Genomic DNA, 27,615 nt, shown 5'->3' with positions numbered 1-27,615 from the left:
AAATACAAAACAGAGAGTGTTGGAGAGCATCATTAATAAAAATTACGAAAAAAATTTAAACATCTTTCTCCCTTTTCAGTGAGTCATTTTAATACAATTGATCAAGAAATTTAACATTTCGCTTATTAAATGGAAGTTAAAGAACGATTTTTATAGATATTTTATTTGCTCATTATAAATCTGCTTATGAAGCTTTCCCATCATCCAAAGTGTTTGAATAATGGTATTAAGGGAAATAACACTAGCAGTAAATATGCAAAAAGTAATAAAGTATTTAAAAAAAAAACTGTGTATTTAGGAAATATGTTTTGTTTTTGTAATCAACTCGCATAAGAATGACATTATCAACATAAATGATGCTTTTAATAAAAACTTTGTTAACAAGTATAATGGTGAAAAAATTAAACCTAAATTTGTTTCAATCACGTTCACTCTCAATGTATTAAACTTCAAAGCAGAAGAGAATATTGCTAAAGTGAAACATATAATTAGCAAAGCTTGAAACTTTGTGCTTGATTTAAATTTAGTGAAGGACTCAGTTGATTTTGAGACAAACAGGTACAAGTCCCTTTTCATCAGGAGTAGAGAAATCTGCAAGACTGGAAAGTGGTGCCATCTGTTGGCAAACATATAACAAAATAAAAAAATTCAGTAGAATTTGAAAAGTGTTAGGAAGGACTGGATTAGGTGTAAAATAATTAACTTAACAAGATAAATCGTTGTGAATGGGAAAAGCTTCAAGAAAATACAATTCACCAACTGAAGAAGTTTTTGAATAATTTCTCTGTTCCATATGCTTGCTAGGTTCTCCCTTTTTCATAAGTAGGTAAGTTTCCCTTTTCTGTTTATGTTTCTCCTGACTCATTTTGTCATAATTTTGGGCATATTTTACCATTTTCGCAATTTTATTTATCTCTTGTTTGCTCTCCAGTTATTCATGTTTGTTCCCCATTCGGAATATATCAACAGACAGTAAATTATGCTTCAAGCAGATGAAATTTTTGAACCATATCCATTTTATGCTTAAATGCAAACATCAGAATATCATTTCTAAATTTATACAAGTCAAATGTAGTTTTGAATATTTCGTTCACATTTTGAAAATTATGCATAAATTCAAATTCTCATTTCTTTGTCACATTACAAGAAGCACATGCAAACATTTGTCTAAAGCTGAATATGAATTATATTACTTTCATTTAAAAATTCCTAATTCTACTTTAAATTTTCCCTCTTTTAATCACAAATGTTGGTCTAGAACCAATACCGCTTGTCAGTGCCATAAAAATGTCCTTGTGTCTAAATTCAAAAAGCCATCTTGATAATCTTCCGTCTGTAAATATTAACCCCATCATTCATATCCCTAATATTAATATTTTGGACAATCAGGTGAAAGTATTAAAAAGACATCTAAACCTTCAGTTTTCTAAACTTTTCAAAGACATCTAAACCTTCAGTTCCTCAAATCATGCTCCTATTGAAAAAGTTTTTAAATTCTCTAAAATTTCGGAAACACAAAAGAACACAATCTGCCACTTAATTACTCACAATGTTAATTTTAATAACAAAGCATTTGTTTTGAATCTTAAAGGTAAGGAAGGCCTTACATGAAATTAATTATAATACTAACATTGTAATTTCTAAAGATGATAAGGATGGACAGATTGTTGTTGTGGACAAACACACATACATTGATTAGCACTCAAAACTGATAAATGAAGGCCCATATTGCTCGATCCCTAAAGATTCTTCAGCTTCTGATCTCGGGAAAGTAAAAACAGTTGTTCATTCTTCTCATATACTCCTAACTCAGTTAAAAAAAAACACTTATTTTGCCTGTTGCTGACTGCTAGTTTCTATGCTTTCTCCAAAGTGCACAAAACTGGAATTCCTTTTCAACCTTATAGTTTGCAACTTAGGAATGGCATCATATACTTTGGCAAAATATTTAATTTCCAGGTTTTCTCCTTTATTTTCTAACAGTATTCACACTGTAAACATTCTTTTGAAGTCGATAAACGTGTTCTCACTGTATTCTTTATTTTTTTATATATATTAAAGCTCTCTTTATTAATGTTCTAGTCAAAGGAGCACTAAATTGTCTTGAAACTAGGCTTCGAGAATCCCATTTCTCACATACAGAAATTGAAGAATTAATTTCTGTTGCTAAAATCTCTTTGAATCAAACACACTTCCAAAATTAATATTATTGCCAAATTGAAGGATTACCTATGGGTAATCCCCTCAGTCCTGTACTTGTTGACATTTAAATGCACTATTTTGAGATCAAATTATTTAAGAAACTATCTTTTTGTCTTTAGATCTGCTGTGTGGTTGACACTTTAGGTCTTTTTGATAGTAATAAGAAAAGCTTTTTTCCCATATTTTATCTGTTATAAATCTGGTCGATTCAACCATCCATTCACTTTAGAAACTGAATCTGACAATACCCTTCCCTTCTTTGATATTTTTATAATTCACAATGGATTTGATTTCAGTTCTACTCTTTATTTTAAACCATTTTCTGTTTCAAAATCGTAAAAAACAACCTTATATTTAGCGTAGGTATAATGAAACACTCAATCGATTTCGAGGGCAGCTAAAGGTCCCTCCTCATCAGGAGAAAGAAATACATAGAAAGAAGAAAATAGGAATCACAGAAACACGTGGTGCTTATCAGCACTGCATGTGGTTATAACTAGATTTTTAATCAGAGTTGCACTGGCCACCTACTTTTACTGAGCCAGGCTGTCTGATCAAGCATAAAGAAATATTAGCGAAGTTAGAATAGGGAGCGAGGGGCAAATGCACATTACGCTCAAAATCTGAACTTCAAATAATGGAAAGCAACCACTGAACGGATTTTTATACCCTCTGGTAGTACCAAGTGCGAGGAGGTAACGCCATCTATCGGCAAAAATAATTGAATTAAGACAGTAGAATTTTAAAGGCATTAGGAAGGACTGGATTGGACTTCAAATCATTAACTAAACTTTCTAAATCTTTGTGAATGTGAAAAGCCTCAAGAAAATCCAATTCGCCTATGGAAGAAGCCTTTTGGATGATTTTTGCAGACCCAAAATCAAAATTATGGTTAAAAGTCCAGCTATGATACGCTATTGAAGACTTGTTAATTTGCCCTTTTTTGACATAAGATTCATGTTCCTTGATACGAAACTTCGCTCTTTTTGTTTGGCCAATATATCTTAAACCACACTGACATGATATACTATAAATTCCCCAAGAATTCAAGACAGAAACACAATCTTTTAGTATCGAAGGGTGAATTTTATTAATAGGGGAGAAACCGACTTGAAAATTGAATTTCTGGAGAATCCGTGCAATTTTATAGCTAACAGAAGGATAAAATGGAAGCACGACAAGGTCATTGATATTATTTCTAACAGTGGAATGTCTTCTTTGATGGGAATCTGAAAATTTTTTGACGGCTTTATCAATAATCACGGGAGAAAATCCACAGTCAATCACAACTGCTCTCAAATAATTAAGTTCATTGGTAAGCAAAGATTCAGAGGAACAAACTTTTAGCGCGCGGAAAACATAATAGTAAAAAGAAGCCATTTTTTGCTTAACAGGGTGGCATGACTTGGCATGGGGTGGTAAACAAACTGCAAAGGGTTTACGGTACACAGTGGTGCTAAAATCGGTTTCATTGCGGATTATAAGAATATCGAGGAAGGGGAGGGAATTGTTGGATTCAATTTCAAGAGTGAATTGGATGGCTGGATCAATTGAATTCATAATAGATAGACTCTCGGATAAATCCTCTTTATAACCTTCAAAAAGTGCGAAAGTGTCGTCAACATACCGAATCCAAAGACGAAAAGATAATTTATCAAATAATTTCATCTCAAAATAGTGCATATAAATGTCAGCAAGTACCGGACTGAGAGGATTACCCATAGCCAATCCTTCAACTTGACGAAAATATGCATTTTGGAAAACAAAGTGGGTTTGACTTAGAGAAACTTTAGTAAGCGAAACCAACTCATTAATTTCAGTATGTGTGAAGTGAAATTCCCGAAGCCTAGTTTCAAGACAATTTAGTGCTCCTTCGACCGGAACATTAGTAAACAATGATTTGACATCAAATGAAACCATAATGGAACGAAGTGGGGAAATATTTTTAAGTTTATCAATGACTTCAACAGAATTTTTTACAGTGTGAATATTGTTATCAAGTAGAGGAGAAAATCTGGAAACTAAATATTTGGCCAAAGGATATGAAGCAGTACCTATGTTGGAAACAATTGGTCGAAAAGGAATACCGGTTTTGTGGACTTTTGGAAGAGCATAAAGTCTAGCGCAATTAGTAATAGGCGGAATAAGTGATTTCTTCAACTGAGTTGGCAGAATGTGGGAAGATTTAATAGCACTTTTTACTTTCATGAGGTCCGAAGTTGAAGGATCTTTAGGGATCGAGCAGTATGGGCCTTCATTTATCAATTTAGAGACTCCAGTAATATATGTGTGTTTGTCCATAACAACGATCTGTCCGCCCTTATCAGCTTTAGAGATAATGATATTAGTATCAGAATGAATTTCACGTAAGATCTCATTTTCCTTTTTGCTAAGATTAGAACCCAAAGATTTATTGTTAAAATTAACGTTATGAGTAATTAGGTGGCGGATTGTATCCTTCTGCGTTTCCGAAATTTTGGAGAATTTAAAGGCTTTCTCTATAGGAGCGATGATTTGAGAAATTGAAGGTTTAGATGTCTTTGAAAAGTTGAAATTATATTTTAATACTTTTAACTGATCCTCCGAAAGATTCCTATTGGAGATATTAACGATGGAGTTAACGTTTACAGTGGGAAGATCAGCTAGATAATTGGGACTATCCGACTGGTGTGTGAGTTTTTGGAATTTAGAAATGAGCACATTTTTATGCCGTTGACAAACGGTATCGGTTCTAGACCAGGATGTATGTTCAAATGAGGAAAAATTTTCAGTGGAATTAGCAATTTTTAAATGGAGGTAATATAATTCAAATTCAATTTTAGATAAACGTTTGCGTGTGTCCCTTATAATGTGACGAAGAAGTGCCAATTTGAATTTATGCAAAATTTTTGAAACGTGAACGGAAGCTTTAAGGCTACATTTCACATGTATAAATTTGGGAATGAAATTTTGATGTTTGCATTTAAGTAGAAACTGTAGATGATTCAAGAATTTCGTACGCTTAAGGCGTAACTTACAAAATCGGTTCCTGTCAGTGGACATATTGTGAAAAGGGCACAAGCAAGAAACAAGTGAACAAAAGAAATGTAATTCCGAAAGTCCAAACAAGTAATTACTTATAACATGAAGTTATAAGTATTCTATAAACAGAATTTTCTGTTTGTTTACCGCCCCATGCTAAGTCATGTTACCTGGCTAAGCAAAAAATGGCTTCTTTTTACGATTATCTATTTTACACTATCAAAGTTTATTCCTCTGAACTTTTGCTTGCTATGAACTCAATTCCTTGAGATCAGTTGCCATTGACTGAGGATTTTCTCCTGTAGTCATTGATAAAGCCTTTTTTTTTTTTTTTCAACTTACCCTCAAAGAAGGCATTCCCTTGTTAGAAATAACATTACAGAGTCATACTTCCATTTCATCCTTCTGTCAGTTATAAAATTGCATGGATTCTCCAAAAGTTAAATTTTGAAGTCATTTTCTCGCTTATCATGAAAACCCCTGGTTTGATTCTTAAAGATTCCACTTCTTTAATTATAGGGGGCTTTATTGCATATCCTGCTAGTGTAGTTTTGAGGTATATTGGCCAAACTAAAAGAGCATTAAAATTTCATATCAAAGAACATGAATGTTATGTCCAAAAAGGGGAAATTAATGTGTTTGATAGCTAATCTTAGTTGGAAATTGAATCATAATTTTGACTTTGGGGTTTATAAAAATTATTCAAAAAGCTTCTTCAATTGGTGAATCGGATTTCACGTTCATATAGAGCTATCTTGCTTAATTAATGATTTTGTGTCCAATCCAGTTCTTTCTAATGCATTTAAAATTCAATTAACTTAATTTTTCAATTTCATTACTTTTTTTGCCAACTGATGATGTTACATTTTCCTTGCTGCCATATGACCATTGTGCCCACTGCTCCCAGTCTTCCTGCCGATAGACTTTATGTGCCAAATTACCATATATACAGACGTGATAGAACCACACAACGTCGTGGTGGAGCTGCAATCCTTATAAAAAAACTCTATTCAATCTTGCCTGGTCTCCTCAGTTTGTACTGATGGATATGAAAGTGTGACAGCTGCTGTTGTGCTTCCAAATAAAGAAGTCATACATTTTACTGCTATTTACAATCCATCTAAACATAGACTCTCTGATAACATGCTTAAAAACTTACTCCCAGAAAATCAACAAGTAATCATTGCTGGCGATATTAATGCCAAACGTATTGACTGGGAATGCTGCCGAACAAATGCCAATGGACGTATTCTACATAACTCTGTATGTAACCACCCAATTGTGCTGCATGTCCCGATTGAATCTACTTATAGACTAGCTAATCCATGCCACTCAGATATATTGGACATTACTGTCTCTAATACTTCTATTCCCATCGCTCTTGAAGTCAAATCTGAGCTTACCTGTGATCATGTACCAGTTATTGCTACTATTGGTGTTATGAAAAAAGACTCTCCAATTATTAAAAGCTATACTGACTGGATCAGTTTCCACAACATCCTGATTAAACAGCACTCTAATTTCCATGCTCTTTCTACCAAGCAGGACATTGACCATGCCATTAAGGTCTTCACTGACAACATTTTGAAAGCTTTTCGTGATACGACTGTCACTAAGCAACTGACTAATAATAATGTTAAACTCCCTAGAAGCATAAGAGAAATTATTAAAGAACGCAATTACTCGGGCATCGTAATTGGGATCCGGCTTTAAAATGAGAAATTAACATTTGAAACGGAAGAATAAAACAACTTATTTTTGATTTCAAAAGAGAATCCATGGAAGAATTCATCTCCAAACTAAACATCAATGATGGCTCACTTTGGAAATATCTTCAAAATCTCAAGAAGACCATTTATGATAGACCTCTCCATTCTGGTTCTACTACTGCACATTCGATTCATGATAAAGTTAACATTTTTGCTGATTACCTTGAAGAACAGTTCACTCCAAACATGGACCCGATGAATCCTACCTTTAAAGATACTCTGGAAAGTTATGTACAATCATGGCTCTATTCTTCCACTGCTCACAATCTCCCCAAGTTTACAACTCCTTTGGAGATTACTGACATAATTCATTATTTAAATGTTAAAAAGGCTCCTGGAAAAGAACAAATCACCAATCAAATGCTTCGAAATCTCCCAAGAAAAGTGATTAGTAAACTTACTTGCATCTTTAATACTTGCCTTAATCTTAATTATTTTCCTGACTCTTGGAAGCAAGCCAGAATTTTTCTTCTGCCTAAACCAGGCAAAGATACTATTTCTAAACCAGATGGATACAGACCAATCAGCTTATTATCGAACCTTGGAAAAATTTATGAACGTCTCATCCTCAAAAGATTAGAACCTTATATGCATCTTCTGCCTAATGATCAATATGGTTTTCGTAAAAATCTCAGCACCACTCGTCAACTGGTCAGGATTGTGGAATTCATCGGTTCTGCTTTTCATAACAAGCAAAGTGTAGCGTTCCTTATGCTGGACATGGCAAAAGCCTTTGACTACGTCTGGCATGAGGGGCTTGTTTTCATCAACCTTGGATTGCCTAGAGAATTAATTCTCCTGATTTATTCCTTTTTGCAACATCGCAAGTTCTTCGTCTCACTAGGCAATGAAACCTCTACTCTGAGACCTAAAAGATCTAGTGTCTTACAAGGAAGCATCCTCAGACCAGTTCTTTACCTGTTTTATATCTCGGACTTTCCTCATCCTGGACTTGACAACTATTCTCTTCTTGCATGCTACACCGATGATATGGCGATAGCCATCAAGTCTATCAACGCTAATCATGCAATTGATAAAATGCAAGATTTTCTTTACACTGTAGAGGACTGGTGGCAGCAACTGGAAAGTTAAAATTAATGCCAGTTGTCTCAGCTTTTAATCCTTCGCCAAAAACAAAAAATGCATTAAGTTTAAAGAGCTTTTCCTTTTTCAAGAGCCTGTTCCCTTAGCTGCAAAAGCCAAATACCTAGGAGTGATTCTTAACCATAATCTCACTTGGACTATAACATATTAAGAATGTTAAAAATAAAGCAATTGGAATTATGTGCAGATTTCTTCCAGTAATTGGAAAATTTTCTAACCTTAGCCTAAAAACCAAGAGACATATTTATACTACTTGTATCCAACCTATTCTTTGCTATTCATCTCCAGCTTGGAATACTGCCTCTCCTAATCAATTACATCAACTTCAAATAGTGCAGAATAAATTTCTTCGTATTATCACTGATGCTGACTTTCTCATCCAAAATTAACTTCTTCATAGAGATCTTAAGCTTGAAACCATCACAGAATTTATTAAAAGAACATGTGAGAAATTCTTCTCTAAAGCTGTCCAGTGCGACTATATGAACTATTCCCAAGTCTTCAACTAAGAAATACTCAATGAAGACCGCAACATAAGACCACTTGCTGCTCACACCTTCATGGGATGAGACTTCTGCTTCTTGTCTTGCTCCTCAATTGGAGACGATAATTTCTTTTATTTTATCTGATAAAGACAGTGCTGTACTCCAAGTTGTTTGGATTGCTAGTGTGATGTTGTAATAGTTGTTGTGTATTGATTTTCTGCTGTATGGGTTGAATTTGTGTAGTTTTATAGTAGTATTTAACTTTTGTTGTTGTTGTATAGCATTTTCAACCGTGTTTTGCATTTGTCGTTTCTCTGAATTGTGAAGGATCCGTTTGGATTTTCTTCATCTTCTCAAGTTCCGTTCACCTGCTAGATGCCTTTGGCCTTTTTCCTCTTGGTACCCATCTCACTTTTCCTTTCTCTGTTTTCTCATCCAAGATGTTTTCCATTTCCTGAATTCATTATGTCATGTGCCCCTGGGCTTAATTTGAGGAACCGGCAACGTTGTACCTGCAATAGCTCGGTAATATAGAACTGTTTAAGTCTAACTGCTCCCAGTCTTGCAGATTTCTTTGCTCCTGATGAAGAGGGACCTGTACCTGTTTGCCCTCAAATTCAATTGAGTTCTTGACTAAATCTACACCAAACACAAGTTTGCTGCTTTGTTAATTTTATGTATTTAACTTATTTAAACAAAAAGTTCCTAGAAAATTCAAAAGCGATATACTTTGGGAAAATGCAATATCAATGATTAAAAAAATGTGTGAGAAATTGTAAATCCTTGTGTATTTCTGTTCTTTGTTTAATTCTCATGATTAATTTTCAAAACATTTTCAGATTAGATTATTTATTCTAAATAAATTATCAAAATTAAAAGTTTAAATTTATTAGTGGTTATTAATTCATAATTCCATTTTAAATTACAATTCAAAGCATGATGGCTAATTGATTTGAGTAAGAATTCAATCATTGGGTATAATTTTATGGTCTTTATTATTGTTACTGACTGCATAAAAATGGAATCAAGCAGAATTTTGTGGGCAAATGTTTTCTACTCAACTTTTGAAGTGTTGATAGAAAGAATTTTATCTGTAAGCTTAGGAAACAATATTGATAAACATATTTTTAATACATATATGGTTTTATAAACTGCATGTAAAAATTATATTTTCAGTATAACCTTCGCCTGCATTTTATAAGAAAAATGATATTGATCTGCTCATGAAGTACCTTCACAGGAGAGATGACTTCGTATTTTTAAGGTATTTTAAAAGGGAAGGACAAGATTTGTATAACTGGCAGAATGAGCTTGATATGTTGAAGGTATTCTGTGAGAAAAGTAAAAAATGGTCTGCATGCCAAAGTAGGAAGTGAAATGCATCGAACAAGCTTTTTTTTTAACACAAAAACTAAAGAATATATTTTAAACTAGCTTTTATATTATATAATATTGGTATAATTTTTACAAAAGTATTTCAAGGGGTAAAATTGCAAAATTATAATAATAAAAAAATAGTGTGCAGACAGTGTTTTTAAACAAATTAATTTTATAGAGATTTAAAAGTTGAAACAATCAGAACTCATATTTCTGATTATCATGCTTATTTAATCCTTTAAAGACATTATTTTTTGCATAAAAAGCAGCTGTAAAAGAGTTCCTGTTGCAAATGAAAGCATATCTGGCAGACAGTTGGTAGGTATAGAGTTCGGAATCTGGCTTGAGCATTGTTGATTCTTCATATTTCCTGGCTTAAAAAAAAAATTTTCTAATGTAATGGATGATAATTCCATCACTATATGGATTTGAGCAACCAGGTTCTTACCTGCTCTTTAATTGGGGGTGAACTTAAGAGACTTTTCTCTTTCCTTATTATGTGTTTTCATTGTGTAATTGGAAGCATATCCAGCTGGTAATTGGAAGCTGTAGAGTTTGGATCTCAGCAAGAGCTTACTGGTTTAACATGTTTCCTGCTCACAAAAATTCTGAAAGTCTGTACAATGGTACCATCCTTGAGCAGCATCTATGCTTCACAGAAATGGTCCAAATGTAGTTTCTGTTGTAAATTTTTCTATACCTTCTGGGGAGCCTTTACCTTTTTGTGAGGGTAAACAAGTATTTGCCTTCTTTAGTACATTTTGTAGTACAGACATTTTCATTTTATTAAGAACAATAAGTGGTGGAATTATGTTTCAAAATTTACTGTTCTGTCTAATGATGTTGGCTGATCACTTTTCATCTTCTGTTTATGACTCAATTTTTTTATCCTTTAAATTTTGACGTATTTTATATAAAAAGTTACTATATAAGTTAAACTCATTACTCTTTAAATTCAGCTTTTTTTAATAAATTCATATGTACAGTGCCCACCACTTATTTAACTCACTGATTAGTAAAATCAATCACTTATTCTGTTCATATTTCCAGGAAGCAAAACATATATATGCTAGTCAATAGAAAAACCGCTGTTTGTTAAATTTAGAAACTCAGATTAGCACTTAGAACTGCCACTTAGAAAACTCAGATTGGTAAAAAACTGATAGTTGAGTGTCAAAATATCCTACTCGTGCCTATCAAAGCTGTTCATAGTTCATCGATTTAACTCACTGTGGACCATGGCTTATTTATTATTCAATTATTTAGTGCTTTAATAACTCGATTCTGGTACCTGTCAGATACTGTCTTCAGAAATGTTTATCCTGACTAAAGCTAAGAGGGCCAAAATTTCTAGAAAAGAAATAGATAAAATAAACAGTCATCTATAGACAGTAAATGAGCTCAAATGCCAACTTATAGAGCGTGGATGTGCAGTTTCTGTGACCCAACTTTCAAGCTTTTCGGACTCACAACTTTCCTGTTTGCATGTTCATAATAAGTTTTCAAAATAATTCATGAAATGCTTCTTCTTCTTAGTGTATATTATTAGTCTTAGAACAGAAATGGTGTGGTCACTGTAGGCTGAAAAAGAAGCAAAGGAAGCATTGATCATGCCTGTAAAAAAACATGGAGATTGACTTATCTCCATGTTTTCTAGCCAATAGCATTTCTTTCTAATAGAAATAAATTTCTATATAGAAAGAAATGCTATTGGCTAGAAACTTGAGTTTGGAAACTGTATAAATCACTGGAGAGAAGCATTCTTTTAATTTGTTCTATGTTAAATTTATAATGCGTTAAAAATGCCTAAGCAAAAAAAAAAAAAAAAAAAAAAAAAAAAATCTAATCCTAAAATAAAATGCTGAGTCATTACAAAATCTTGATGTTCTTGGTAAGTGCAGGCCCCCCCCCCCCAAAAAAAAAAAAAACTGTATATAAACTGGGAATTTTCTGAGCAGCACTGTGCAGTTCACTTAAGAAGTATAATTGATAGAAAACTAAGATAAAATGTAAATATCTCAAGGAAGCATTAAAAAGTTAGAAAATTGAGAGTTGTTAAAACTATTCTTCTGGAATAATTTCAAGCGATGAGTAGAAAATCTAAATTCAAGCTGTGAGATCCTTTGTATGTAAAAGATAAAGATTTTGCTAAAATGCTAGGATAGAGTTTCGTACCAACTGGCAGATGGCTTACAAGTTGAAAAGAGAGACTATTCATCGGAAACTGCATGGTGGGAAGCAAGAAATGGAACAGGATGCGGCTGATAACTATATAACAGATGTTTTATTGGGCTGCTAAATAAGCCACATAAAAGTTTATAATATAGAAAAACTGGACTGTATTACAGAACAAACACTGATGTTTAAAAGTGAAATAACAGCTGGTTTAAGAAACTTAAATAATGAGTTTCTGTGTTATTAACATGCTACATAGACACAACAATTAAGAAGACAATGTTGGTTACTAACAAAAGCAGAAAACTTCAATGTTTGAAAGGATTCAAGAATTTACCTATTGCTAAAAGCATGACAACGACTGTTTTTATATAATTTGACTCATGAATGACTATTTTTTTTAAACAAGACAGCAAACTGAAAAAATTGATGGGGGGGGGACTTTGATAATTAGGTAAATTTACAACACATGTCTCTGATTGTTTTTTTAAAAAACACTAAATTAGTGTTTCTTCCTGCAAATTATATTCTAAAATTTAGCATCTAAACCAGGGTTTCATAAAAACTTTAAAATTTCATTATCGAAAACATGTTCAAACAATTACAAATAAAACTGAATCTTGTGAAAATGACTTCAAAAAAGATAACTAATTCAATATGTTTAACTATGCATATTATAATCAATGCAGGAGGAGGAGAATCTCTTACAGCGCACTTTAAAATTGTTTTAAAATATGTGGCTGTTATTTAGAAGAAGTTTCAGTTCAAGCTGTAGCTGCTGTTACAAGTGGTGTGGTGTATTTAATTACGGCAAAGCACACTAGAGCTATCTGCCAAAGGGGAGGGATGCCTTTCGTGGAGGACTTTCTAAGGGAAACTGGCTCGTATACACGTTACACATGGGGAAAACCACGAAAACACCCATGCAGCCAGCCCGTTCGCGGGATTCGAACCTCGGACCGAACTACCAGTGTTCAGCGACTTTACCGCTCAGCCGCTGGTGGGCCTACTGCTGTTACAAGAGATCTGTAAGAGCAGTTATGAATTTTTTTTTTTTAGAGTATGTGTCAATTGAGGATAATATTGAGATGATATGAAAAAGAACTTACCATAATGTTATAGAAAGTGTTAAAAGAGCTTCAGAAACTGAAAGACTCTTAATTTAAAAGGTACTGATCAGAAAAATTTACTAGCGATTTTTTTTTAACTTGAGAGTACAAATGAAAAGGTATTGAAAGTTAAAATAAAATTTAATAGTTATATTAATAATATTTTAATAGTTACATTAGTAAATTTAATAATTATATTAATAATATTTTAATAGTTACATTTGTAAATTTAATAATTAAATTTAATATTCAAAATTTAAGATACATAATTATAAATACATTCTTATAAAAAATTAAAAAATAAATTTCAAAATTATGGAAATAATTTAGTTACAGCATTAATTTTTAATTATTATTTAAGGTATTAATTATTGAACTAGTTGTTAGTTATTATCATTTTAAATAAGTTTAAAACTGATATTATAATTTGCAATACATAAATCACCATCTATTAAACTCTGCTTAATAACTTAAATATGCTTGAAATGGAAGTGGTTTTAATCAGTTTCATCCTTTATAGATTTATTATGATTTAATTAATAAAGCTCAGTTTTCTTAAATTTTTATGAGATTTTTAAATTAAAATATGGGAATGTGTGTGCTAATTTATGCAATTTATTCCATAAAAGATTTTCACATGTTCATAAGAAATTTTTAAAATAGTATCACATAAAAAACAGTTATTATTATTATTTTTTTAACTGACATTACTCAGCGTCATCTGTAGCTGAATCTATCAATTAAAATGCGACCAAATTGGGTAGGGAGACTAATGTCAACATGCCCCCCGCAAAAAAAAAAAAAGATGCCATGGAAAAAAGTTGTTCTGAAAGTTGCTTATAGATAGAAATAAGACACTGCTTGTCTACACAACTAACAATTAAACAAATAAATAATAAAGAACTGCTTTATTGCATTAAATGGTTACAGAGATTTTATTTCAGTACACCATAGCACTTTATTCAATAAAAGCACTTCCTCGGCAATGGCATTGACCTCTTACAAATTGGCCATTCTTCTTGTGGACCACACATTGCATCCTGTACGGAACATATCTTGATGACTAAAAGCAACATGTCACCAGGAATACACAGCATAGCTCACGATATGTTGCCTTTTAAGTCATCAAACTGGAACCCCATTAAGACAGACCTTGAACTTCGAACAACCCCACTGGAAGAAGATCACGTAAGGTTAGATCTGGGAAGCGAGGTGGTGATGCAAGTCAAACAAGCAACTTACCATCCTTTCTTCCTCTAAAGTGATGGTGCGACATCCACTATATCATAGACCAATGTCCAGTTATGCTCCATCCTACATAAAAGTTACCTCCTGATCCTGCAACTGTGTCTGCTAAAGTTGTAGAATGACAAAGCAAGTCATCATAGGTCTGTATGATGATAGGTCTATAGTCCTGTTAGAGCAAAATTCTGAAAAAAGAATTACCCAATAATGAAATCTGCTGTGAAGCCACCCAAACAGTTACTTTTGTGGGTGCAACTGGATTTCCTGAACTACGTGGGATTTTTCAAACCCCCAAATTCAAGAACTGTAAGTGTTACTCAGTCCCATTTATGAGCAAATGAGTGTCATCTGCCTATAGATTTCTCCAAGGCCAAGCATCATCCTGGCAAAAAATGTCACAGAAAATGCCACTCATTTATGTTGTGTTTTAATTTCTATATACAGCTTATATGGTATGGGTAAAAGTGAAGAACTTTCCTCATTTTCTATTCTTTGGAAAGATTCAGATGCAATTGTCATGCTATTTGTCATGTACTGCTACTACCAACAATGGTTTTATGGGTGGGTTCATTAACAGTTGCAGTCATGACATTAGTAACTGTTCTAATACCAGTTTCTACTCTACCAAACCAAACCACTAATGAAAACTTCTGAATTTTACCTTTTGTTACATTAATTAATAGAGGGCCTTTACACATGTTGTTATGACTTATAAATTCATGAAGAGAAAAAACTGCATTGAATTGGTAAAGTTAAAACAGCTTCATAAGTAACACACACACACAAGGAAAGTGAGTTGAATGTTAAACCTAGCAAACATTCAGAATGCCCTTCAGTGTTTTTTCCCAATCTTTATAGCTTAAGTTATTAATGCTGCTATCATTTACGTAACTGAGCATTTGCATTTTCAAACTTTACCTGTGTTTCATGCAAATTTTCAGCCACGTAGATTAAAAGAGTGCAATATTTTCTCATATTGGTGACTTTCGAAGCTAATTTTCTCTGAAATTCGGAGCCCCCCATAAAATCATTTTTCCAAAGTCATTATTAGTCCCTATACCAAATTTGATGGCATTCCAGCTAATAAAGTGATCTGCAGATGTCTTTGAGTAGTGTCATTAAACAAACAAACAAAACAAAACAAAAAACACACACACACACAAAAAAAAAAAAAAAAAGAAAGAAAGAAAGGAAAAAAAAAAAAAACCCATATACTTACCGTATACTTGTCAGTAAATAATGAATAAATATTATATGAGCTTCAAAGTCAACTTTTCTTCGGCTGTAATATTTTACTAGTAATATTTTATTGGTAGGTATGTGCAGCATTAGAATAAAAGGGGATTGACAGTCCAGTGAATCTCAATATTCTAAAACTGAGTTCAAGCAAAACATTTCTATTGGAGAAAGTATAACATTAAATTTAATTCTAGAGAGATTTTGCAATGTTGCATAAAAGATTTCAGCTAAATGCCATAACAACGACACATTCTTGACACTGTTGACATAATAATAGAATTATTTGAATAAAATTTATATGAATTTACAAATTTTACAATTTTCAGAGAGTTCTGACTATGATACGAAAACTAAGGAGAGGGGTGATTTATTTTGATAAAATATTAGTGTGTACTTTTTTTCAAAGATTAGACTGGAATTTGATTCATTATAAAATATAAAATATTATTGCATTCACATGAAATAGTTGAAAAAAGCAGAGAAACACAGTCTCTTCTCCAGAATTTGAATCTGGATTTAACACCAATATTCATTAGCATTATCTTTGCAGGCATAAATGGGCCAATTCAGTATTGTAAATGGATAATATTAATGATGCAGGAAGAATGAAATTCAATTAATTATATAAGAGTAATATACAAGTTTGAGGTCATTATTCATTTCCATTACATTATTTCTAATTATTTAAAATTGAATTAATTCTGTGGCAAGCAATGTATGTGCTGGTCAGCATTCATTGTTGATTTGACATCAAAAGAACAATGTTATTATGAATCAGCATCTCTATGACAAGTACATTCGATTTTTCTGGACAGTAAGGTGTCTAAATCTATACTGTTTTCTACAGAATGTGTAGTAAATCCCCATTGCATTTGAAAAGACTACTAAAACAGTCTTTGTCAAAAAAATATTTATTCAGTCAAATATGACAAAGTACATAGGAGTTATTGCTTAAGGGATGAAATGCCTTTTTGAGGAATTTTTATGGGAAACTAATTTATACTTCCATTACAAATTCATATATATATATATATATATATATATTGCCCTTGTCTATTGCTTGGAATGTTTAAGATTTAGAACTTGCTAGCCGCTAGACTTACTTAGCATTATTTCAAGAAAAAATATTTTGTTATGATGCATGATCAGACAAGGGTGAGATTTCATTTCTTGATAAAAAGTAGTGTTACAGTCTTTCAAAATCCAATGCGTTGTAGAGTTATTAGGCATTATGTTTGGAGAAGATTGAACTTGATAGATACCTGTAACAAGTTACCATTTTGTTCATTTGGCATGAAATAATTGCCTTCTGTCATAAATTCGATACTGAATAATGATCAGTACCATTGGTATTTGTCATATACTCCCGGAGATGGCTTTTTTTTTTTTTTTTTTTTTTTTTTTAAATGGGTAGATTGTGAAAACTTTTGTCTTGGCAGGCCAAGTAGCAAACTCGGAAAAATTTACATGTAAAGCCAAACATAAATATTGATGTAAAATCTAATTACTTGACAGCAACCCTTATGATATATAAAGCATCATGTTAAGAATAATTATTTTATGTGTAATGAATAATATATATGGTGTTTAATCTATGCAGTACCAAGGCTGATGGGAAGAACAAAGCTATTGTTCATAAACAGGAATCGGTTTTGACCTGAGAAAACAGAAAAATGCACAAATTCGGCATCAAGGCCAACTTTACCATCATGCATGTTAAACATAATATATGTTGTTAATTATACAAGTGTTCATGATGCGATATAAATAAACCACCATATTTGCTGCTTTGGCATACATTTAGCAACTGTCACTTTGTTAACAGAAGAGTGCCTTTTTTTTTTATTAGAATGTGTTGCTTTTAGTTTATACACATATATTGACTACTTGCATACTATTTGTACATATTTTCCTGTTTGTCACAAAAAAGGGGGATAAAATATTTCTATTTATTTAAGCTTATAATAGGACACTAATGTACACTTTGCATTTCAATTTTTGAACTTATGCATTTTTCAGTACTTGCACGTTAATGGAAAAAAAGCCAAAATTTGTCAGAAAAGAGTAGTTGCCAACTTTGGCACCATAACACAAATTAGTCAATAATACATATGACTTAGTCATATATAATACATGTGACTATGTTAAATATGACTTTGTTGAGTTTTAAGAATGCCTATAAGCGATAGTTTGAGAACTCCCCCTCCCCCGAGCTTGTAGTTCAGTCATGGGTTTATAGTATCTGCCAAATGATGAAGTGGATGCTATAAGTTTCTTAGAAGAGTATAATACACTGTCAAGTAATAGTCATGTTCCAATTTGCATGAAATGAGGTTTATTTGAGTCAACTGAAGAGAGCGTAGTGATGTTCAAACGGCAGGAAATTGATGGGAATGTAAGTTGGCAACAGGTTTGCAGCAAGTAGATTAGCAGTAGCTACTGCCATCAGATTCATCTAATCCTGATCTAAAAAAGTGACATCAATACAATTTTGCGTGGAAGACCTCAACATGGCTGAGAGAAATGTATACTTTGCTTAAAATTTAATTCCCTTATATCCCACAGTAGGTTTCTTTTTTATCACATTTATTTGCATTTTTTATAAATCTGTACTGAATTTCAGTTGAGACAGACAGTATCAGTTATTCAATTCACTCACCAGTTCGTAGTATAAAAATAGAGCTAACAATCATAATAATTTTAAAAAGTAAAAAAAGGAAAAGAAAAAATTATGTAGTACCTCGATGAAAGTTTGCAACTGGCATCCAAGCACTGTTTCTCCACCACATATATACATATTTCAGTCGATTATTCCACAAAATGGTTGTTGCTGTCAACAAGTAAATTGCAATCATTGTTTAGATCAGATTAAAACTTTTTGAGTCGCAGCGCCCTAAACATGCCAATCAGAAATTGTGCTCCACCGTGAGCAAGTCTTAACCTAGAGTATAGACAGGCTACTGAGCCAGCAATATCAATTACACAATTCACTCACCACTTCATAGCATAAACACAGCTAACAATCATAATTTTAAAAAAAGGGGGTGGGGTTATGTAGCACTTCAATGAAAGTTTGCAACTGGAATCCAACGACTGTTTGCCCAACCCATGAGTCACAGCCCCCTAAACATGCCAGTCAAAAATTGTGGTCCACCATGAGCAAGTCTTAACTCAGAGTATAGAAAGCATACTTTTAATTTAATTTAATTTTGTATTTATTTTATTTATATTAAGTATGTAAAAAAAGTAAAAGAAACTTTGACAGTAATTGTAAAAAGAAAATCATGTAGAAGGTCTATATATTCAATATTCATCTAACATAGTCAGTTTGTGCTTGAGTTTTGTAGTTTGTGCTTTTGGAAAAGGAATCAGGCTGCAAAAAGAGAAAGCAATAGTATATTTAAAAAGGTCCCATCAGCGGTCGAGTAGTAAAGTCGTTGAACACTGGTAGTTCGACTTGCATTCAATTCCAGGTGAATGAGCAGTTTTGGGGATTTTCCATCATGTGTAACTTGGATACAAGCCAGCTTCTTTTAAAATGTCCTTCACGAAGGAATCGCTGTCCTTAGGCAGATAGCCCACAAATGCTTTGCCAGGTAAACCAAACTATTATATTTAAAAGAAATTGTGAAATAAGTTTATGCAAGTTTTTTAAATGCACTATTAAAAATAGATAAAAAAAATATAAAAGTTGATATTTTCAAAAAAATATATTATTATTTTTAAAATTTCTACATAAAATATTTTTCCTGTCATTTATGTATATTATATCATTTTTCTCTGAAGGTTAATTTATTTCATTATTTTAATTTTAAACTAGTTAAATTTTGCAAAGAACCATCTGTTTTAAATCTTTCTACATTTTACCAGTTTCCAGTAAGTTAATTTAGTTTTTCCCCCACATAGTGTTATTTATTTCTACTTCCAAATCTTTGTTTTCAGTTTTCACATGATATTATAGCATTATCATTTTACACCTACAGCAGTATTCTTTAATGCCACTATCACATTTATTCCTGGCACCTCAAGACCATGCTTACCTTTCTTAGAAACTTTGGTTTTAGGCTTTTAGCTATGTTCTTTATAAAAATTTGATGCCGTTGATGGATTTGCTCTTTCATGATAGTTCAGTTCCACTGTTTCGAAAACTAATTTTTCACCCTTCAAAAATTAAAAAGGGGAAAAGAAACCAAGCTCATTAAAAAAAAAGCTTTTTGATAACAATATTCTTCAGAATAAAATTTTCAAAGGGGGGGGGGAACTGAAATGTTTCAGATTTTAAATTACGTCTAAAGGGGTGTTTTTTTAACGTTTTGTGTGTTACCTTTATTTATTAAATATCATGTTCTTAAATCTCTGTAAACCATAAAATTTAGTTCAATAGCAATGTCGCAAAATAATTTCAAAATGATCATATTTTTAGAATTTCCGATACACAGTTCAGCGCGCTGAAGATAAAAAGGTCCCCCCCCCTTCCCAGCGGTATAGTGTTTCCATTGCTCACTTTTAAATCGTTGAGTTTGTTACTTAAAAATTCGTTAAAGTTTTACAAATATGAAATCAATAATAAAACGAATTCCAAATTTCAAATTTGGGATTTCAGATGCCCATATATTCGAAGTAGGATCACGTCATTCAAAATTATATGGCTCTAGATACCGTTGTTTTATCACAATGCAAGAAATATACATACATGTGTGCAGATTTTTCATTATTTAATTTCTTCAAATATAATGCAGGACTCTAACATTGTGTGGCAACAGTTTGAAAAGTGAACCGACATTTATAGGAGTCCGATGCAAAATGCCAAAATGAAAGTAATAGTCCTTTGCGACTCAAATCCCTTTGGACTAAAAATATAGAGAAATTTAATTAGTTAAGAAATTTTATCAGGTGATCACAATTTTAAAGTGTTCAGGTTTGATCACCTAGAAGCATCTGCTTTGCTATGACAAAGGTCATCTTGACCATTCCAACCTAACTGGTTATGACACTCAAAAGGTTAAATTTTTCTTCTGTTGACTAAAATGAGAACTATTACCTTTTCTTATTAAACTGGAATTTCTGGTATGATATGCACTTTAATAATGCAGATGAAACTTATTTTAATAAACACACATGTATGAACATATAAATGTGTATATCTGCTTTATGGCATTTATTTTAATTTTTGTGTTTTATAAATATCGCATTTTATGATTTTTTTAATGAATTAAGTAGATTGGAATTTTATTTTATTTTTCAGAACTGGAAAAATGAGTTTCATAAATGGTTGGGCAAATCTAGATTGCAAATATTTGCCATAGATAAAAAACATACAGTTAAAGTAAGTTCTTCAAATTAAGTATTATATATTTAGCATTTTCCCTCTGATAAACAAGTTTCATTTTTCTGCATTTCAGAATTTTATGAGTTAGAATTTGTTCTGAATGCATTCTGCTTTTCTTGCAGGAGTATTCTGAATCTCCTAAGAGTATACTTATAATTTCCTATGAAATGTTCTTACGATCTGCTAAATTGCTTTCTTCCATCAATTTTGACCTGGTTGTTTGTGATGAAGGCCATCGCATAAAAAACTTGAACATAAAAATTTCTAATGTAAGTGTCTAATGTGACATAAAACAGCAAACTTGGATAAGATCTATTATGAAATTTATAAAACTATAATATTATATATGCTGTTTCTCTTTTTAGGTTGTCAATTGTCTTTCAACCACACGTAGAATTTTATTGACTGGAACACCAATACAGAATGATTTAGCTGAATTTTTTTCTATAGTTGATTTTGTCAATCCTGGGACACTTGGTATTCAAGATTTTTTAAATTTGTCCATTACTCTGTTAGTTATATTAAATTCTATTTTCTTTTTAATGTCAAAAGATTCATACAGTAGAAGACCAAATCTACATACCTCTCAAATGTAAAAGGAAGTTTGCGATTCATAAGTGGTAAAATTACAAAACTTTTGATTTGGGATTTTTTTTCTTTTAGTCCACTTTAAAAAATGTGTGATTAAGTTTATGGCCATAATGAATTTTATTGAAACAATGTGATAAGATTGACTTTATTTTGAGTTTAGTTAAATCAGATGAAGTCTAAAGTAAAAAAAAGTTGCTCTTTTATGTGAAAGAAATGATGAAAAGTGAACAAATACCTCAAAAAGAGGTATTATGCATTTGCTGAGAAATCTGGGTGAATACTTCTATCAAAAGAATAATGTTGAAATCGTTGCTAAAGTAAGAAATGCAAGAAGATTCTTATCATGCTGACATCCCCCCCTCATTAGTAGGCACTCAGTCAACATAGACTTGGCCACTTTACAGTGGAAGCACCTAATAGGTAATACTGTTACCTCGTTTGGAAAAATGGACAATTACAGCAATGCCTTCTCCAAGATTTGAACCCTGGCCCAATCATGCCGGCATAGAGAACATTAAATAAATCTCTTTTGATAAAAGTTTGGCTTAAAGGGCCCACCAGCAGAAGAAAAATGTTTGAAACTTTAGAACAAAAGGACTGTATGATTTGTCAAAAATAATTCAGACCTTGAGCATTCTGAAATTTTAAAATAAACTGCAAGAAAACAAATCTTTATTTTTTATTCCTGTTTTTCTTTTCATAAAAATTTTGTTTTGCTCTGTTGAAAAAAAGGTAAAAAAAAATTAATTGCTTCTATATGCCATTTCTATTTTTTATTTTTAGTCTAAAATTAGCAAATCTTTCATAACCTGAAGTTTGCAAAAGTCTAAAATCCACATTGTCCTGTCACAGGCTGTGCAGATTTATGTTTTTCTCCTCTATAATATTTTTAAAAATATAGTGCCATTATTACTTTTCACCATTAATTTCATCTCAGTTTCATTTCAAAAGTATCTTTAAATAATATTTTCTCATATTTCTTTTGAGCTTAGAAATTAAAAACTAAATAAATTAAATTATTTATTAATTAAATTAAATTTACTTTATTTATTATTTATTTGAGACCACTCTTACTTGAATTCTTGCTTTAGCTCAAAGGAAAATTAATTTTGATGCATTAAAAAAAGATTATATTTATTTAACACATAAATAAAACCAAACTCCTTAATTTTCCTAATAATCAGTTATAAAATAGTTTTTTAAATTATTATTATGACTTAGGGAATTATAAATCATTCATAATTTACTTTTTTTTTTTAAAGTTTGAATCAAAATTTCTATAGGTATTATTGTACTCTTACTTGATGTCTTCTTAAGAATTAGAATTACATGTATACTCATATATTCATGATCTCTTCTTAAGAATTAGAATTACATGTATGTTCGTGTATTCATGATCTCTTCTTAAAAATTAGAATTACATGTATGTTAATATATTATTGCAAATATACTATTGCAAAATAAACACTTAACAAAATAAATAAATAAAAAATAAAGTTCCTTTAAATATTTTTTCTTGCAAAGAGACTCGTTGAGAAACTTTCTCATGCAGTGCGTAATTTTCACTTCTAATGTAATAGCATAATTAAAAAAAAAAAGTGAAGAAGTTGGAATGTCTATCATCAGTGTCACTTAGGATAGTTATTCACTGGTTTCTGTTATGTTTACAAGATAATGGGGAATAATGAATGTTGAAACTCTTGTTTGTGTGTAAAGTATCCAGACAGAAGACTCAAAATTCATTATTTCCCAGCAAGATTACTAAGACAAGTGACTTTTCTATAACTTCTCTCAGAATAATTGCAAATTATTTCAGCTGTCATATGCTGTATAAAAAAAGAGCATAGTGATAAATATATGAGATCAACAAAATTGTCTACCTGTTATCTGAGAATATTTCTTAGCAAGAGAGATGAGTGTTATATTTCCATTTAGATATACAAGAGTTTCAAAGAGATTAAGATGAGAATATTTCATCTTCCTGTAATGTATAAAAAATTTTACTTATATTTGGATTTGATATCATTTGTATTTTGCAGTAATATTAATATTTTATTTCTCAACAAATTTATTATCAATATTCATTCATTTCTGTCCTTTTCGTGCCCAAAACTGTAAAATAACGGATGTCGTAAGCACGCATGCTCATGTAAAATTGCCAAGAGTGCGTGCTGGAAGGTTAAATCAAATATTTGATAGAAATGTCATTGGTTTTAGAGCATTCTTTCATAAATTTTAGTGTGACTGAATATAAAGCATCTTCTTCAACATATATACTTTCTGCAAGGAAGCTACTCAGATATCTTTGACGCTTGCATGCTAAAGTAATCTTAAATATCCTTCTACTTGTTATAAGCCTAGTTAAACTGTTACATTCACTTTTTTTCTCCCCCAAAGGTTCCATACAATGTTTCAGAAGAACATTTGAGAAACCAATTGTCCTTTCTCGAAATCCAGAATGCACTGAACAGGAAAAGGAATATGGTGAAGAAAGACGTGAAGAACTTAGTAAAATAGCAAATACCTTCATGCTACGTCGAACACATGATGTCATTCATAAATATTTGCCCCCAAAGTGTGAGTAGATCTCACCAGTTTCTCCCTTGAAGAAATTTTATAATTAACTTGTATATTAGTTCTTCAAATATTTAAGTTTCGAATTAGTAGACATAAAATTTATATCATATCATGATCCTATGTATGGGAAACTATAAGAGTTAACTACATATGATGGAATTCAAAATCATAGTGATTAAGATCAAATCATTTATATAAAAACTAGAAAGTCCGGCAGTCATACGAAATGACTGCTGTTCTAGATATTATAAATTGTTATTAAAATGATTTGTGCAAAGGTGTCTGCTAATTCAAACTGAATTACCCAGGACAGGCGTCAAGGACGCCTCTTTGCTTACTGCCCGATGGGGGTTCCCCCTTCTACTTGCTTAATTGCTTAAAGTAGAATGCAATGAAGGAAACCACTGGCGGTACATTTCTTAAGAGCCACCGCTAGCTCAATAAATAAAGGTGATTTAAATAATAAAATGTTAATTCACATGTCAAAGATCTCTTTGTACACAACATTTCTTGTGTAGATATTTCCATCATTTTTAAGCTCGCCTTGCAGAGGACCATCAACTATTCTTAATTTTACATCTGTTCTTTCACGAACTCTTGAACAGGCAACATAAAGTTGACCGTGCCCAAATGCATGCTAATAAACTATCGGCGACAAACACTTAAGCCACATATATATAAGATAAGTGACAGTGCTGTGGAAAATTTTAAAGGAATTAGTTATGCATATCATTTTATTTTGAAAAAGCTGACAACAAACATTTCATATTTTCTGTTACAACATTTTTCATTGTAAATTTCTGCCTCACATGATAAGTAAGACGATGATGAGAAATAAATTTATGATTAAAACTATGCTGATAAAGTAGTAAAATTATTTTTCGTAAATTTAACAATTGAACCTGATTTCGCGAACAGTTTGGCTGCAGGGCCGTTTTTATGGTTTTTTCTGTATGTAATGTGTATATGAACCAGTTTCCTTTAGAAAGTCCTCCATGAAGGCATCCCTACACTTAGGCAGATAGCCCTCGAAGCATTGCCGTAATCACGTAAACTAAATCTTTTGATCTTGCTAAGAATCATATATAAAGTATAGGGAAACCTTGGTTCATGAATAAATTATTAAAAAAAGAAAAAAAAAAAAAAAAGCAAGCCTCGAATGACATATGTCGTCTCAAGAATGCTTGAGTCAACAACAATGATTTTCAGAGCTGCTTTGAGGTAACCTGTGACACAGTATAAACATATAAGAATTTCTAAAAGCATAATTTTAGCATTATACATTGCTTAAGTCTCATTTACAAAGCTTCTACAAATATTTGTAAAATTCAGGCACGCCCACTTCAATGAATTTTGCTTTCAAATTTGAGTTGCATTGAATCTCGATCACCTCCATTTGCATATGGCTGGGTACTGAATCAATACTTATTGAGAAAATCGAAGAAAACAAAAAAAAATTTGTCTTTGAGGGAACTAAAATCATTAAACCTCGTTTCAAATTCAGTTGTTCAATTTGCAATTTCTTCTGATACGAACAAGTATCATCTAAACTTCATTTGTTCATGCTGCACATCGGGAAGTGCGCCAAATCTTCATTTTTAAGTTGTTTTTCCCAAAGAACTAGTTGACATTTGAATGCTTTAATTATGTCAAACATGTTCGTAATGATATGATCTTTTCCTTGTAACGATAAATTTAAATCGGTTAAGTGTTTGGTTATATCAACCAAGAAAGATAAATCTTGTATCCATTTTGGATCGTAAAACAAACTTACGTCTTGATTTTTCGTTTTTAAAAACTGACATATTTCTTCTTTCAAATCCCAGAATTGTTTGAGAATCTTGGAGCAAGATAACCAACGTACCTCGGTATAGTAGGACAAACCCGAATATTCACTATCTAACTCACTTAAGAAAGCAGTGAATTGACGCTGATTTAAACCTCGAGATCTTATAAAATTTATTACTTTTTTTATATATGATAAAACATTCTCCATATTTATTACTTTCGTGCATAGAACTTCTTGATGTATAATACAATGCATATGATGAATGTGTAGTGGCCCAGTTATTGCATGAGAAATAATTATTTTTTATTTCATATATTTGTTCATGTGTTTAATTATTTTATAAAATTAACTTTAATATTTTGTTAATATTCATATTTATATTTCTTTTATGCTGAATGGCAATAAGTAGTTCATATTTATATTTAAATTTCTTTATGCTGAATGGCAACTAGTTCTAGTTCTGATTCATGATTGCTAGGTTTTGGTTTCAAAACGTTGCTTGTAGCGTCGCATTTCGATAGCTGGAAAATAAAATGCAATAACTTAGCTATTTGTTTATAATTCATGCTGTTACTAGTCATAAATTAATTTTAAACATTAGTAGCCAAGGCTACATCGTGGTGACCCTGATTAATTTTCGAAATGTCAACAAATGACTCTTCTGAAACTGCTATGAAAGATACGATGCAGTCACCGGAGCTTCATAAGGTGAGTGTAAAAATACCTCCTTTTTGGATTGATAAACCGGAAATATGGTTTTTTCAAGTTGAAGCTCAGTTTAAAATTAGTAATATTGTTACAGAAGAAAAGAAATTTAATTATTTAGTTTCACAGCTTGAACCTAAGTTCGTCGAAAATATTTGGGACATTGTAACGAACGATAGTGCCACAAAATATTCGGATGCTAAAATTAGGTTATTACATTTATTCAAAGAAAGTGAAAATGTACGGATTAAACGTTTGATTACTGGTATCGAACTTGGAGACATGAAACCAAGCCAACTTTTGCAGAAGTTGAGATCAGTTGCTACTACAGATGTGTCTGAAAATCTAATCAAAACTTTATGGCTGGAGAAGCTACCTGACTCCATAAAAAATATATTATTAGTTAGTGATGAAGATGTAACCAAGTTAGCGTCTATGGCAGATAAAATTAGTGATATGAATCGGAAACCAGAAGTATTTAGTGCTAATGCTCCTTCCGTTCCCGCAAATGATTTGTTGCAAAGAATTACCTTTCTTGAACAAAAAATTGATCAAATAACCATTCGCTCAAGACGCAGGGACTCGGATTTACGTAATTCACGTTCACGATCTCGAAGCCGATCTCATAAACGATATGACCCTACTGGCAAATTTTGTTTTTATCACTTTCGTTTTGGAGCAAAATGCATTCCAGAGAAATGCAAGCCTCCGTGTGCTTGGATAAAAAACGATTTCAAAAACCAGGAAAACTCGAATCTGCAGTAGGTTCAGCGGCAAATGCTGCTGCAGAAAATATGAAGGATTGTCGCAAATTTCGTTTATTCGTTTGTGACCGAAGATCAAATTTGCACTTTCTTATTGATAGTGGAGCTGACGTAAGCATAATTCCTGCTACTTC

General features: G+C 31.9%; 1 protein-coding gene across 8 annotated transcripts in view; it reads left to right on the top strand.

Annotated features, from left to right (window-relative positions):
* The window catches only part of LOC118186506 (DNA repair and recombination protein RAD54B-like), a 176,394-nt gene that overhangs the window by 74,972 nt on the left and 73,807 nt on the right, over positions 1–27,615 (top strand). For 7 of the 8 annotated variants that reach the window (XR_015041298.1, XM_085817212.1, XM_085817209.1 and 4 more), the window contains 4 exons: positions 20,972–21,052; positions 21,178–21,324; positions 21,421–21,532; positions 24,044–24,223. Coding sequence is in view for 7 of the 8 variants with exons in the window: in XM_085817212.1 (XP_085673338.1) it covers positions 20,972–21,052; positions 21,178–21,324; positions 21,421–21,532; positions 24,044–24,223 (520 nt within the window). In the remaining variant the exon portion in view is untranslated. The remainder of the gene's footprint in view (positions 1–20,971; positions 21,053–21,177; positions 21,325–21,420; positions 21,533–24,043; positions 24,224–27,615) is intronic. The other variant, XM_085817210.1, reaches the window with a different exon arrangement.

Source organism: Stegodyphus dumicola, chromosome 5 (assembly GCF_044657685.1).
Source record: "Stegodyphus dumicola isolate Sdum_Otavi_A_Nest chromosome 5, ASM4465768v1".
Lineage (NCBI taxonomy): Eukaryota > Metazoa > Arthropoda > Arachnida > Araneae > Eresidae > Stegodyphus > Stegodyphus dumicola.
This window is presented reverse-complemented; position numbering and strand designations above follow the sequence as displayed.